The sequence below is a fragment of the Pseudophryne corroboree genome, chromosome 6 (assembly GCF_028390025.1).
Source record: "Pseudophryne corroboree isolate aPseCor3 chromosome 6, aPseCor3.hap2, whole genome shotgun sequence".
Lineage (NCBI taxonomy): Eukaryota > Metazoa > Chordata > Amphibia > Anura > Myobatrachidae > Pseudophryne > Pseudophryne corroboree.
This window is the reverse complement of record NC_086449.1, coordinates 42,345,834-42,361,176: the sequence shown is the minus strand read 5'-3', so window position 1 is coordinate 42,361,176 and position 15,343 is coordinate 42,345,834. Positions and strand designations below refer to the sequence as shown.

Below are 15,343 nucleotides of genomic sequence, written 5' to 3'. Positions count from 1 at the left end.
TGCTGGCATGCCCCCAGGGGCTGATTATGAGTCCGGGGGGCACAGGGTACTTGAGACAGGGGAGCCCTATCTCATTGCAGTGCCTGCTGTGGGGTTGGGGGCGTGGCCTAACCGCGCTACGCGAGGCCACGCCCCCTTATGTAAATTCCGGGTTTTTTTTTTTTTTTTTATGGAATTTTGGCCCCTCAGCTAGGGCTAAATCCAGAGGAGGTGGTCGCTCCCCCCTACACACCCACACAGGCAGAAGAAATCAGGGAGACTGCTGCCTCCCTGCAACACCACAGACCTGCCAACACGCAGCAGCGTGTGCTGACTGTAGCACAATGCTGCCGTTGTTGCTGGGGGAGCTTCTGAGCTGGGACAGAGCTACTCGAGCCGGGGGGACCCCTAAAACTGTGGGGCCAACGGTACGTACCGCCTGCCCCCCCCCTTTAATCTGGCTCGGCTGCTGGAACCCCCCCTTAATCCGTAACCCCTCTGTCTCCACTATTCACAGCTGCTCTGCTAAGCAGAACAGCGAGTACAGGAGCTTTCCAACTGCCCCCCCCCCACCACCGCAGGACACTGCGACCCGCGGGTGGGACAGCGGGACAGACCCCAAAAAATGGGACTGTCCCGCGAAAATTGGGACATTTGGGAGGTATGGGGATGTGTGAGGGGGTATGCCATACTTGACCCCCACATCAGCATGCTCAGCAGGGTCTCTCTGGCGGGGAGGAGCGTCACTTTCTGGCACACTCCACGCTTCTTAGCTGTAGTTTTGTGGGTCACCAGCCGCTGTGCACTTTCCGTACTGCCTCTGTTATCTCCAGCCCCGGCAACCCCACCGCTAGCTGCAGCGCTGCCACCCACAGTGAGGTGCGCCCAGCTCCTTCACACACTTTAGCCGGCGGGTAGCACTGCAGAAGTCCGCGCTGCTTGCAGGCTCTGACCCCCTCCTCCCTCCAGCAGCAGCATCTCCTGGGAGCTAACCAGTCACTCCCAGTCTCCCCTTACCATAGTGCCCAGCAGCCGTGAGGTCCGCGCCACGTGCATGCTATGACCCCCTCCTCCCTCCAGCCACAGCATCTCCTGGGGGCTAACCAGTCACTCCCAGTCTCACCAGCTGCGCGAGGTCTGCGGTGTGTGACTGAGGAGGGGGGGAGTGATGCGGACGGGCAGAGGAAGCAGTACTACAGCCTAAGAGAGTCAGCCATGCAAAGTCTCCATCAGCAGCAGATCCCAACAGGTTGGAGTGGAACAGCAGCAGCCAGCAGCAGTGACTCCGGTAAGACACATCTGTCTGTCACCACTGTTCTGTCCCTAATACCAATCTCTCCCGTGCCCTGTGTTCTGTCATGTCCCTGTCACCCCTGGCCTTGACCTGCCACCCTTATCCTGGCCCTTTCACCCTTATCCTGGCCCTTTCACCCTTATCCTGGCCCTTTCACCCTTATCCTGGCCCTGCTACCCCTATCCTGGCCCTGTCACCCCTGTGCTTGCCCTGTCAACCCTATACTGGCCCTGTCACCCCTGTCCTGGTCCTGCCGCCCCTACACTGACCCTGTCACCCCTATCCTGTCCCTGTCATTTCTGTCCTGGCCCCGTCGCCCGTGTCCTGGCCCCGTCACCCCTGTCCTGGCCCCGTCACCCCTGTCCTGTCCCCGTCACACCTGTTCTGACCCTGTCACCCCTGTCCTGGCCCAGTCAACCCTGTCCTTGCCCAGTCAACCCTGTCCTGGCCCTGTTACTGCATACCCTCCAACTACCTTTTTGGCAGGTACAGTACCTGCAGCACCTCCAGACCTCTCCCCAATGCACCACACCTCCGCACCTTCCCCTCCACCACATGCGGCACTCCACCCCTCCCCCACATGCTGTGCCTCCAGACCCCCTACACCATCCGCGGCTCCCACTCCTCCGCCCCTTCACCGCCCCCAGCAATCTCCAGGCCCCCTCCACCATTCACCCCCCTTATATGTCTCCCCCACACCTGCCCCCCTCCACTCGCAGCATCTGCAGACACCCTCCTCCATCCGCGGTCCCCCCCTCACCCACCCCTCCCCCACCAATGGCACCCCCGCACCTGCCCCCCTCCACCCGCAGCATCTGCAGACGCCCTTCTCCATCCGCGGTCCCCCCCTCACCCACCCCTCCCCCACCAATGGCACCCCCGCACCTGCCCCTCCACCACCTGCAGCACCTCCGGACCTCCTTCCCCATCCGCCGCAACACCCTTACCTGCCCTTCCCCTACCCATGGCGCCTGCGGACCCCTACCCCACCAGCAGCACACCCGCCCCTTCCCATCCCACAGCACCTCCGGAACCCTTCACCCATCTGCAACATCCCCACACCAGCCCCTCCCCCACCCTTGGCACCCCTTCCCCTCCCCCACCTTCAGTGCCTCCGGACCCCTCCCTCATCTGCATCCCCCACTCCTCTGCCCCTCCCCCACCCGCAGCACCTCCCAACCCTTCCCCATCCGGGCCCCACCCCCACTTCCGCCCCCCCTCCATCCGCAGCATCTACAGACACCATCCGCAGTTCCCCCCCGCACCCGCTACATTCTGTACATTGTGGCCTGCAGGTGCTGTTCACGCCGTCGCAAGGGGCTGCGCCTCCTTCACCATCGCACACCCTTTCATTGTGCAATATTTAACCACTAACAAAGGAATGCAGGTGATACTCCATATAATACAAATATTAAACCCCAGAAAGGCATGCAAGGGTTAAGGGGGCATAGCCCCTTGCGACGGTGTGAAGAGCGCCCGTAGGGCGCGATGAAGCACCTAGTAGAAGTATAATGCAGCAGATTATGTTGGTGGTTGTAGTTACCTAGCAGTATCAGCCTGGCCTATAGAAGTATAATGCAGCAGAATATGTTGGTGGTTATAGTTATCTAGCAGTATCAGCCTGGCTTATAGAAGTATAATGCAGCAGAACATGTTGGTGGTTGTAGTTACCTAGCAGTATCAGCCTGGCCTATAGAAGTATAATGCAGAAGAATATGTTGGTGGTTGTAGTTACCTGTAGATGACAAGAAGAGAAGAGATGTCAATTCACAATCGATATCAGCTGAAGATAAATTAACGCTGATGGAACGCTGCTGTTATGTGTCAATTTTATCACCCTTTGATAAAAATGCACACTTAGATAATAAATGCACAGTCAATCGGCTTTACACAGCCCATGGTAGCAGTGGCGGAACAAGCAAGCGGTGGGCCCAGGTGCGACAAAATGCTTTGGGCCCCCCCCCATCCAAGTCCACCCCAGGGGCAGTGCGCGCCGTAGGCGCGCGCAAAAATACATAGTGGCGTGGCTTCGTGGGGAAGGGGTGTGGCCACAAAATAATACCAACACAGTAGTCTCCATTATTCAAATTACGCCGCACAGTAGCACCACTACACCAGGTAGAGACCCTTTTACACCTTACAGCGAACAGATTCCTCTTTTTACACATTACAGCAGACAGCGTGCCCTTTTTACACATAACGGCAGACCGCGTGCCCTTGTTACACATTACGGCAGACAGCGTGCCCTTTTTACACATTACGGCAGACAGCGTGCCCTTGTTACACATTACGGCAGACAGCGTGCCCTTGTTACACATTACGGCAGACAGCGTGCCCTTTTTACACATTACGGCAGACAGCGTGCCCTTGTTATACATTACGGCAGACAGCGTCCCCATTTTTACACATTACGGCAGGCAGATTCCTCCTTTTTACACATAGCAGCAGGCAGATTCCCCATTTTTACACATAGCGTCGGGCAGATTACCCCTTTTTACACATAACGGCAGACCGCGTGCCCTTGTTACACATTACGGCAGACAGCGTGCCCTTTTTACACATTACGGCAGACCGCGTGCCCTTGTTACACATTACGGCAGACAGCGTGCCCTTTTTACACATTACGGCAGACAGCGTGCCCTTGTTACACATTACGGCAGACAGCGTCCCCATTTTTACACATTACGGCAGGCAGATTCCTCCTTTTTACACATAGCAGCAGGCAGATTGCCCATTTTTACACATAGCGTCAGGCAGTCCCCCTTTTTTACACATTACGGCAGGCAGATTCCCCATTTTTACACATAGCGGCAGGCAGTCCCCCATTTTTACACATTGCGGCAGGCTGATTCCCCCTTTTTACACATAGCGGCAGGCAGTCCCCCCTTTTTACACATAGCGGCAGGCAGTCCCCCCTTTTTACACATTGCGGCAGGCAGTCCCCCCTTTTTACACATTGCGGCAGGCAGTCCCCCCTTTTTACACATTGCGGCAGGCAGTCCCCCCTTTTTACACATTGCGGCAGGCAGTCCCCCCTTTTTACACATTGCGGCAGGCAGTCCCCCCTTTTTACACATTGCGGCAGGCAGTCCCCCCTTTTTACACATTGCGGCAGGCAGGCACAAGAAAGAAAGAAGGAAAGATAAAGAGAAAAAGAAAAAAAGAAAGAAAGAAAGAAAGAGAAAGAATGAAAGAAGAATTATACTTACCCTCTCCGCCGGCTCAGGCTCCTCGGTGCAGCGTCAGAGACGATTCCCGGGCAGTAGAGGAGTTGGTGGACGGAGGTGAAGGAGGGAGCCGCAGCAGCGCTTTGTTATTGGTGGAGGCGCTGCTGCTGCTGCCCCTCTGCTTCCCTATAGGCTGTTCTCGGAAGACAGCCTATAGGGAAGCAAAGGGGCAGCAGCAGCAGCGCCTCCACCAGTAACAAAGCGCTGCTGCGGCTCCCTTCTCCGCCTCCCTCCTCCTCCTTCCCCCGTCTGTACCGCTGCTCAGCTCTTCTCATCTCCGGGCGGCTGTGCGCTGCGGGCAGCGGTTGCCCGCAGCGCACAGCGGCATGTAATGAGTCAGTTTGACTCATTACATGCTTGGGCCCCTGGACAGAGGCGGGCCCCAGTGCAGTGCACTGCTTGCACTGCCGGTAGTTCCGCCTCTGCATGGTAGGTACAATATAAACCTCCAACCCATACGGAAAAAGTGTTGCATAAAAAAGGAGATAGAGAAGAAAAAAGGACAGAAGAAAGAGAGAGAAAAAGAGAAAGCAGCAAGAACAAAAGCTGACAAAATATTCATCAGCAAACAGTAACATAATCAATAAACCACAAACAAACAGCTGTGATGCATAATAAATAATTAACGGGCAATACCAAACCAGCAATATTAAAGAGTGGAGACAATGGGGGTCATTCCGAGTTGTTCGCTCGGTATTTTTTTTTCGCTACGGAGCGATTAGTCGCAAACTGCGCATGCGCAATGTACGCAGCTCGCCTGCGCCAAGTAAATGAGCACAAAAGTTTGGTATTTTACTCATGGCGTAACAAAGTTTTTTCATCGTTCTGCTGATCGGAGTGTGATTGACAGGAAGTGGGTGTTTCTGGGCAGAAACTGGCCGTTTTCTGGGAGTGTGCGGAAAAACGCAGACGTTTCAGGGAAAGATGCGGGGGTGTCTGGAGAAACGGGGGAGTGGCTGGGCGAACGCTGGGCGTATGTGTGACGTCAAACCAGGAAAGCATGCGCAGTTTGCGACTAATCGCTCCGCAGCGGGAAAAAATACAGAGCGAACAACTCGGAATGACCCCCTTTGTGAGTAGGTCTGGAGCTACTCAGAAACTGCTAAGAAATTTCTATTCGCAATTCTGCTAATCTTTCATTCGCAATTCTGCTATGCTAAGATACACTCCCAGAGGGCGGCGGCTTAGCGTGTGCAATGCTGCTAAAAGCAGCTAGCGAGCGAACAACTCGGAATCACCCCCAATGTCCCTAAATGAGGGAAACAATCTGCACTCAAACAGCATCATGACAGAAGTATCAGAGATATTTCAATCTGTGGAGAAAGAAGAAATAACCAATAGGAGTAGCGGAGCCATATATCCTGAGTTCAGTCATTATGATCCATAGGACTTGGAGTGGAAGTCGACGCCGGCTGTAACGACCTCATAGTTTCGGACACAAATTCTTTAGCAGAGTCCACTGACGTAAAATTCTTTGGACCTTGTGGAGTGGAGATGCGCAGCCATGCAGGATAAAGAAGAGCAAATTGGGTACCATTCATCACCAACTGAGAACATACTGATGACATTTCTCTTCTGGCTCTGGATACCTCTGCAGAGTAATCTTGGAATTGTAACAGTCTTTGAACATCCCAATGAAGATAACCCTTATTCCTGGCAGTAGCCCATATCATCTTCTTGTATCTAAAATTCAAACATTTAAAGATAATTGAGCGGGGTCGAGATTGGTTAGAGTCATGTGGTGGGACCAGTCGATGAGCTCTTTCAATTTCAAGAGAAGACAATTCCTCTGGTATGCTCAATAGTTCTGGTAAATCTGAAGGAAGGAATTTAAGGAGATCAGGACCTTTCAACGACTCTTTAAGGCTCAGAATTCTCAGATATGTCGCCTCAATCGGTTGTCAAGGTCGTCAATCTTCAACAGCATATGGTGACGAGAAGAGGAGAGGGAGGCGACCTGATCCTTAAGATCCTCGATTTTCTTGAGATTCACTACAATCCTATTTTCATTCACCGATATCCGGCGTGACATGGAACCAAGTTCCGACTTCAGGTCCGATACCGCTGACATAAACTTATCTGCCTGAGTTTGGAGTAGAGGCTCCACTGTTTCCTTAATTGCTTTCACTATATCCGAGTAGGAAGGGGGAGCGGGAGGAGACTTCGTAGACATGGTAACTTGGAGGTCCTCTGCAGTATTCGAACAATTTAAAATAGGTAACAATAGCTTAGGTTCTGGGCACGGTTCCCCTCTTTTACTCCCAGTCTTACAGCCAGAGGTGGATTTGCTGCTAGGCAACCTAAGCGGTTGCCTAGGGCCCCGTGGGTGCCAAGGGGCCCGAAGCGGGCCCCCCGCTTGTGTCACTGAGATACGCTGCCGCTCAGTCCGGCGGCAGCGTGTCTCAGCTGTTAGAAGACAGAGGAGAGCGTGACAGGCGCATCGCGGCTATGTCTGGACTCTGGCGGCGTGTAGTGGACTTCAAACTAGGCCAGCCGCCGGTTCGTGAGCCAATCAGAGCTCGTGGACCAGCAGCCAATCAGGAGCCGCCGCTGCCGGTCCGTGAGCTCTGATTGGCTCACGAACCAGTGGCTAGTTTGAAGTCCGCTATACGCCGACAGAGTCCAGACATAACCGCGCTGCGGCTGGCGCGCTCTCCTCTCCTGACACCGTCACCTCACCTGTCCCTCACAGCTGGAGCCCGGAGGAGCAGCAGCGGTAAGAAGCTGCAGCACTGGCTGCTGTGTTGGCAATTGTATACCTGGCACTGTGGGGGCAATTGTATACCTGGCACTGTGGGGGCAATTGGCTGGCACTGTAGGGCATTTATATACCAGGCACTGTGCGGGCAATTGTTTACCTGGCACTGTGGGGGCATTTGTATACCTGGCACTGTGGGGGCATTTGTATACCTGGCACTGTGGGGGCAATTGTGGATCTGGCACTGTGGGGGCAATTGTGGATCTGGCACTGCACTATTGGGGGCATATGTCTGTGTATCACGTCCCATTTTAATTGGCCACACCCATTTGTGGGGCACTCTGTCTGATTGGTCGCCGCTTAGCCCCGCCGGGAGTGCACACAGACACTCTCATTCTAGTGAATGGGGCGCGTGCGTGTCACGGACACGTGCGCGCCCCAGACGCGGTGATAGGCCCAGGCACAGACGGAACTCCATCTGTAATGTAAGGGGGCATAAGTCAGAACAAAAATATAGTGCTATGGAATGTTTGAGGTAGGGGGGCCCCAAATCGGTATTTTGCTTAGGGCCTCATGAGGTCTAAATCCGCCTCTGCTTACAGCGTTGAGCTTTCGATGCAGAAGAGTTTAAGAATTTGTCCATAATATTAGTTACATGCACAGGACGTCATGAATGAGGTAACGGTATGCCAGCATTTTATGGGTGCACGAGAGATGTAACATCACAGCTGCAAGTAGCGAAAGCTTACATGTGGTAGCTATATAAGATCATCAAGTAAAATGGAGTGCATTTATAATCCACCTGGATGACAGAAGTAATCAACTGTGTTTATCCGTTGACACAAGCGACACCTCCAGTAAACGTGGGAGAGTGAGTGATGTCATTGAGAAAGCGTCAGAAACAATGGTAATGGCGGAGTGCTTCAAAGGTCACGGTAGTCCGGCCAGCAGCATCACCGTGGGAGCACCCATAACATAGAAAATGAAGAAATGACGAAAAGCACACAATTTACATCCCATGTACGGGGTGTTGGGGGTATAGGAGATATAATTCACTTTGTGGCAATGGACTGTAGAAGGAATCACTGGTAGAAAAGGGAGTATAGGGGGTGCAGGGGGGAGCAACAATCCAAAAAATTAAGTCGAAGTTTAGGGTCAGGTATCAGAAACAGGTATCAGAATTAGAGCATCTCACCGTTCAGGAGGTACTTTGGACTTGGGGATCAGAGTTCAGGAGCCAGAGTAATCCACCAACGAATATATAAAACTGCATATTATGCCTGTGGGTCTGGAGCAGGGACCAAATGCTGGGAGGCTGATATCTTTGGTTCTGGGCATAGTAGAGACAAGCTGCCAGTGTCCACTGAAAGGGGAGAGTCCCAGCTTTTGGAGTATACTCTAAAAAAGAAAAACTCTAAGTCAGACAGAGCCCGAGAAATCTGTCTGGGAAGAGCAATTAAAGACTCGGATGGGGACCACTGCTTTGAAGTCAGATATCTCCGGTTCCCTAGAGCCGATTTTCAAAAATCTGGTACCCCTGGAAAGAGGGGACCCTCAGCTATCAGCCTACGACCCTTATACTCCAGGGGCCCTTGGCCAAGAGCCCATTGATCCCATATGGTGTAGGGGTACTTCATGCAAAACGGTGCTTATACAGATGCCTCTCTGAAACTCCTCTGAATAGCTGGCAATGGCAAGGGCTGGTTCGAATCCAGATGAAGATTGTCCTGCTCCAGTTGATAACACCTGACGCGTGTGGCTTGCAGCTTTTTCAAAGGTATGCCTTATTTTTGTTTTTCATAGCTCCCAGTTACACGCATGTGAGCATACCTGTGTGTCCCAGTTACACGCATGTGAGCATACCTGTGTGTTCCAGTTACACACATGTGAGCATACCTGTGTGTCTCGTTTATTTTATTCATATTTTATTCTTAAATAAAGCAGCTCCATAGATGTTTTAGTAGCCCCTCCTGAGCCCCCACAGCAGCCCTGGATGGGCCAAGTTGAGTTTGGGTGGGTTCGGTAAAGTACTAAGCACGACTGCCCTAGTGGATCTTACCACTCTACAGTCCAAACTCATTTCATACTATAAGTAGGACTGTGGGAGCAAGCAATGCTAACCTCTGTGCCCGCAACATGCCCCAGCCTGGCAAGCCAGACATCTTCCTGGCTTTAAGCCACCATGAGACTCCATATTGGGCCTTACTCAGTAACTGTGCCTCACAAGCGCTCCTGGTCCATCTAGTGCTGCAGTGCAATGTAAAGCTGATGCAATGCAAGATCACTGAAACTGTTCTTCTAACACGGCGAGGTCTTGCGATAACCCTACGCAGCCATCAAGAAAAGAACCCTGTACAACAAATGCGCATTTTGTAAATAAATGATACCAACCCCTAACATGAAATAATTTAGAAGAACCTCTCTAATGCTGGGTACACAATGCACACCAGAAGATGTAGATGAGCGTGTTCAGACAGGGCACCCCTGGAATTATATAGCATACATATAGACATAGGTGTGTTTGGAAAATCTAGTTTTCTCTGGCAGTTGCGCTGGATTATGATTCTGTCTCTTCTGAGTCTGACTGACTTTGGCCACAAATGTGGTCTCATTGGAAAACACTTTTTCAAAATTGCAATTTCCATGTCCACCTTTGCGGCTACAATATATGTTTTCACAAATCTGTTTGTGATGTTGAAGCTTGTTTCATATTCTGCTCTAGGCTTTAATTTAAACCTAGGATCAAGTACAGCAGCACCCCTGGAATTAAACGGCAGTGCCTTTGGATTTATACAGCAGATAGGCAGCACCCCAGGACTTATACAGCATAGGCAGCACCCCTGGAGAATTACACAGCACAGCAGACAGGCAACAGCACCTCTGGATTTAAACGGCAGTGGGGCAGCACCCCTGGACTGATAGGGCAACACCCCTGGAATGATGTGGCAGAAAAAGAAAAGACGTGTAAGATGGAATTGTCCTTGGGCCCTTCCACCAACCCTTATGTTGTATAATTAGGACATGCACACTTTAACATACCAATAATCTCAGCGACAGGGTCTGCCATATGACTGTGGCTGAAATGATTGGTTTGTTTGGGCCCCCACCAAAAAATAAGCAATTAAACTCTCCTTGCACAAACTGGCTCTACAGATACAAGATGTCACCCTCATCCTCAGATCCCCCCACCCCTTCAGTGTTTACATCCTCATCCTCACAGAGAAATAATATTCAAACAAACCACATAATTTAGGTGTCAGTGTACTGCTTACGCTCTTACCCAAAGTTTCTGAACTTTACAATGACTTATGATGACGTATAAGGAAGGATGTTCTTAGGTAGTTAATGTCCTTACCCCTACTTATTATGGATTGACAAAGGCTACAGATGGCTTGACACCTGTTGTCCAGATTTGTGGAGAAATAATTCCACACCAAAGAGGTGGCTATTTTGGTATTTTGCCCAGGCATGACAATGGGATTTTTCATCCCATGGCCAACAACTGTCTCCACTGGTGCTTTATTCAAACAAACCACATCACAATCAGAATCCTCATCGTCAACTTCCTCCTCAGCGCCAGCTACGCCAATATCCTCCTCATCCTGGTGTACTTCTACAGTGACATCCTCAATATCAATATCAGGAACTGAACTGTCCGTGCTCCTCCCATCACTTGCAGGGGGTGTGCAAATGGTGGTATTAGCCTCCTCTTCCAAAACAGTCTTGGGAAGGTCAGGCCTAGACATCACAACCGCAGACACACTTGGACTCTCCTTGGGGATTTGTGATATCTCTGAATGCACATTTGTTTTTTCCTGTGCTTTAACAAGCTTAATTTTTTAAATTTTTCGAGAGGGAGGAGGGCTTCCATCTTCATGAGAAGCTGAAACACCAGTCATGATCATAGGCCAAGGCCTTAGCCTTTCCTTGCCACTTCGTGTCGTGAATGGCATATTGCCAATTTTACGTTCTTATCAGATAATTTCTTTTTTTTTTGGTTCTTGCTTTTTGGATTTTACATGCCCTCTATGACATTGGGCCTCGGCCTTAGCAGACGATGTTGATGGAATTGCATCATCAATGTCATGACTGGTGTCAGCAGCAGCTTCAGCACTAGTACTAGGAACTGTAAATGGTTCCTGATCTTTGACTATATTTTCCTCCAAATTGTTTTTTCTCCATTTCATAGGACAGCAACCCTTTATTATTACAGACACAGAAGAGTGCCCCTTTATTTTCACAGCACCCCTGAATTTTTACAGCCTACAAGACAGGGCCAGTGTACATGTATTTTCACAGCACCCCTGTATTTTTACAGCATACAAAACAGTGCCAGCACCCCTGTATTTTCACAACACCCCAGTAATTTTACAGTATACAAAAAAGGGCCAGTACCCCTTTATATTCACAGCACCCCTATATTTTAACAGTATACAGGACAGGGCCAATGTACATTTATTTTCACAGCACCACAGTATTTTTACAGCATACAGGAGAGGGCCTGTGTACATTTATTTTCACAGCACACCTGTATTTTTACAGTATACAAGACAGTGCCATCACCCCTGTATTTTCACAACACCCCTGTAATTTTACAGCATACAAGACAGGGCCAGCACCCCTTTATATTCACAGCACCACAGTATTTTTTCAGCATACAGGACAGGGCCAGTGTACATTTATTTTCAATGCACCCCGGTATTTTTACAGCATACAGGACAGGGCCTGTGTACATTTATTTTCACAGCACACCTGTATTTTTGCAGCATACAGGACAGTGTCAGCACCACAGTATTTTCACAAAACCCCTGTAATTTTACAACATACAAGACAGGGCCATCACCCCTTTATATTCACAGCACCACTGTATTTTTTCAGCATACAGGACAGGGCCAGTGTACATTTATTTTCAATGCACCCCGGTATTTTTACAGCATACAGGACAGGGCCAGTGTACATTTATTTTCACTGCACCCCTGAATTTTTACAGTATACAAGACAGGGCCAGTGTACATTTATGTTCACTGCACCCCTGAATTTTTACAGCATACAAGACAGGGCCAGTGTACATGTATTTTCACTGCACCCCTGAATTTTTACAGCATACAAGACATGGCCAGTGTACATTTATTTTCACAGCACCCATGAATTTTTACAGCATACAAGACATTCCCAGTGTACATTTATTTTCACAGCACCCATGAATTTTTACAGCATACAGGAGGACAGTGCCCCTGCCCCCTGTACAATACAGTGGCAGCCAGGACAGCAACACCCATGTACAGCTGCAGCACCCCTAACAGCACATGAAACACCAGTGACAGCCAGGACAGCACCCCTAACAGCACAGGGAAACCACAGTGACTACAGCAGCACCCCTACAGAGCACACACTGACCCCACCCAATGCCACCACCCACAGAGAGAGACAGAGGTCTATCTCCCTCACTCTCCAAGTCCGGAGTGAAAATGGCAGCGATGTGCGGCTCTTTACATGGAATCCAAAACCTGCGAGAATCCGACAGCAGGATGATGACGTTTTGACTTGTTCTGAGATCCGAGTCTGGCGGGAAGTCCCAAGCCGGACTCGGTTCCCAGCTCCGATTGTGAAGTTCAGGGGGCGTTTGGTTCTCTGAGAACCGAACCCGCTCATCTTTATTTTAAACAGGGCCATAGGAGGTAGTGTGCGAGCAGATCACCATTGCTGCCTCACAGCACCAGTATTTAGCTTGCACTGTGTCTGGAATGACACCCTGAAGACAGTATTGCTGCTGCATAGCTCCCTGGAGTTTCCTTTTGATTCTCCCGACAGACACCCTGCAGCCTGCAGAACTACCTGTAGGTGCTCTGGGCAGTTTCTTACTTCCACACAGGGCCAGATTAAGGGAGAGGCGAAAGGAGCGGTCGCACCGGGGCCCCCACACATTTGGGGCCCTCACACTCAAGAGCGTAGTAGTCTCCCCCTCCTGGCAACTCAGCTGTTCATTAACAGCGCCACCGATGAGGTGTTCCTTGCACAGCATTTCATAGTCTTGCGGGATTTCAATGCAGCATCCCGCAAGACTATTAAATGCTGTGCAAGAAACACCTCCTCGGCGCCGCTGTTATTGAACAGCTGAGCCGCCGGGAGTGGGGAGACTACTACGCTCTTGGGTGTGGGGGGACCATGACTCTGGCATCTGCTGCACTGCCGGACGGACAGGTAGCATGCGCGCATATGTGTGTGTGTGTGTGTGTGTGTGTGTGTGTCTGTGTGCTGTGTGTATTGTGTGCAGGATGGGTGTATGTGTGTGTGTGTGTGTGTGTGTAAGGTGGGGCTCAGGGGTCTGTCATCTACTGTAGTAGGGCCCCCACAACTTCATTGCCTGGGGCCCCCACCATGCTTAATCAGGCCCTGCTTCCACATCACGTGTTTGGGGGGCTGAACCTGAACAGGGCAGCAGAGCCCTGCACCGGCCTGAATAGGGTGACACAGAGCCCTGCACCGGCACTGGTTCCCAAGACATATTGATTCATTCTGTCTGCTTGGTAATTTGAGCTATAGAATCACAGTTTACGTACTTGACATTATTCTTTCCAAAATATTAATATTAGCGCAGTTCCTCTATGGGGAAAAATACTGGGGGGTATTTCAATGTAGATGACTGAAAATAGAAGCTAATTCCTAAGACAGAAACAGACAAGCAATGACTAAGGCCCGTCATGGTCAGTTTTTTCTCTTTGCTAATTCTGCTGATTTAGAGCGAGACAAAATAATACAAGAAAAGAAAACCAGACTCTTTCCCTAGTAATTGTAATTATAGCTACAGTATGTACGTCTAGTAAGGAAGGCATGTAATCTATTTTTTTATTTTGAGATAATGAAATTGCTGTAATCATTTTCTATGGCAGGGCTGACCAACCTGTGGCTCTCCAACTGTTATGAAGCTACACATCCCAGCATGCCCTGCCACAGTTTTAGCATTCCCTAATAGCAAAATTGTGACAGGGCATGATGGGACTTGTAGTTTTACAACAGCTGGAGAGCCACAGGTTGGCCAGGCCTGTTCTATGGTAAATAATTATTCCACAGCCTATATCACAAGACCAGCAGAAGAAGCTATGTAATAAGTGTTGGAAGCATACTGGTTTAGAGAGATTTTATTGGATGTGCTAGAACTGTAATAAGTGACAATAAATATTTTATATTTCCTTCCTAGGTCTGAAGAGGATAGACTTGCATGGTAATTATAAGTCGGGACCTCTGCTAGCTGTGGATGCTACTGCTGGTTTGGCCATGAGATGGAGAGCCCATGGACTTCCCTTGAGGACCAGCAAGACTATGGTTTCTGACCTGCACTATGAGGAAGCCCACATAGCTGGGATCAGTGGAGGACCTTATACAGTCATTGTGATAACCCTGTGGGCCCACTTCACCACCTTCCCTGTGCGAGTCTATTTAGAAAGACTGAACCGGGTCCGGAAGGCAATTGCATCTTTACTTTTCCGTAGCCCTCAGACCACAGTGATAATTAAATCGGCCAACACGGGTTATAAGTCAATTTATGGCAGCGACTGGTTGTCTCTTCAGCTGGACATCTTACTGAGGGCAACCTTCAAGGGAATGGCTGTCACTATCCTAGATGTCTGGGACATGACCTCCTGCCACTATCTCCCTGACAACATCCACCCACGGCCTCCAGTCATCAGGAATGAGGTGGACCTTATGTTGTCCTATATATGTCCATAATGAAGGATGGGACACCTCAATAACTAGTGAATGCATGCTACCATCCTGTGGTTTGGAATGGACATATTGTGACCCAGAGCCAGCCCTAGGCATCAGGGCCGGATTAAGCCTTGGGGGTGCCCGGGGCCCTTAAGACAAGGGGGCCCTGGTGGAAGGCGGGGGAGTGTATTTTAGATTGTGCATACCTCCCATCATGACCTAATCCAGGAGGGATAAAATGCTGTTTACCTGGACTTCCTTCTTATGGTGTGACATGTGTTGAACTATTTCATAGATATGAAAGGTGTTTTAACACAGGTGATTGCAATCATAACTTAATATAGCATGTTATCCCTCCAGGACGGAGTCATGTTAGGATGTATGTATTGTGTATATTAAATTTAATCCAATGGGGTATATTAGATTTAAACTAATAGT

At 50.1% G+C, this 15,343-nt stretch overlaps 1 protein-coding gene across 1 annotated transcript in view; it reads left to right on the top strand.

Annotated features, from left to right (window-relative positions):
* LOC134936019 (NXPE family member 3-like) overlaps positions 1–14,926 on the top strand; it is a 196,064-nt gene extending 181,138 nt beyond the window's left edge. The window contains exon 5 of the mRNA XM_063930918.1: positions 14,397–14,926. Coding sequence (XP_063786988.1) covers positions 14,397–14,926 — 530 coding nt within the window. The remainder of the gene's footprint in view (positions 1–14,396) is intronic.
* Positions 14,927–15,343: the final 417 nt, after the last annotated feature.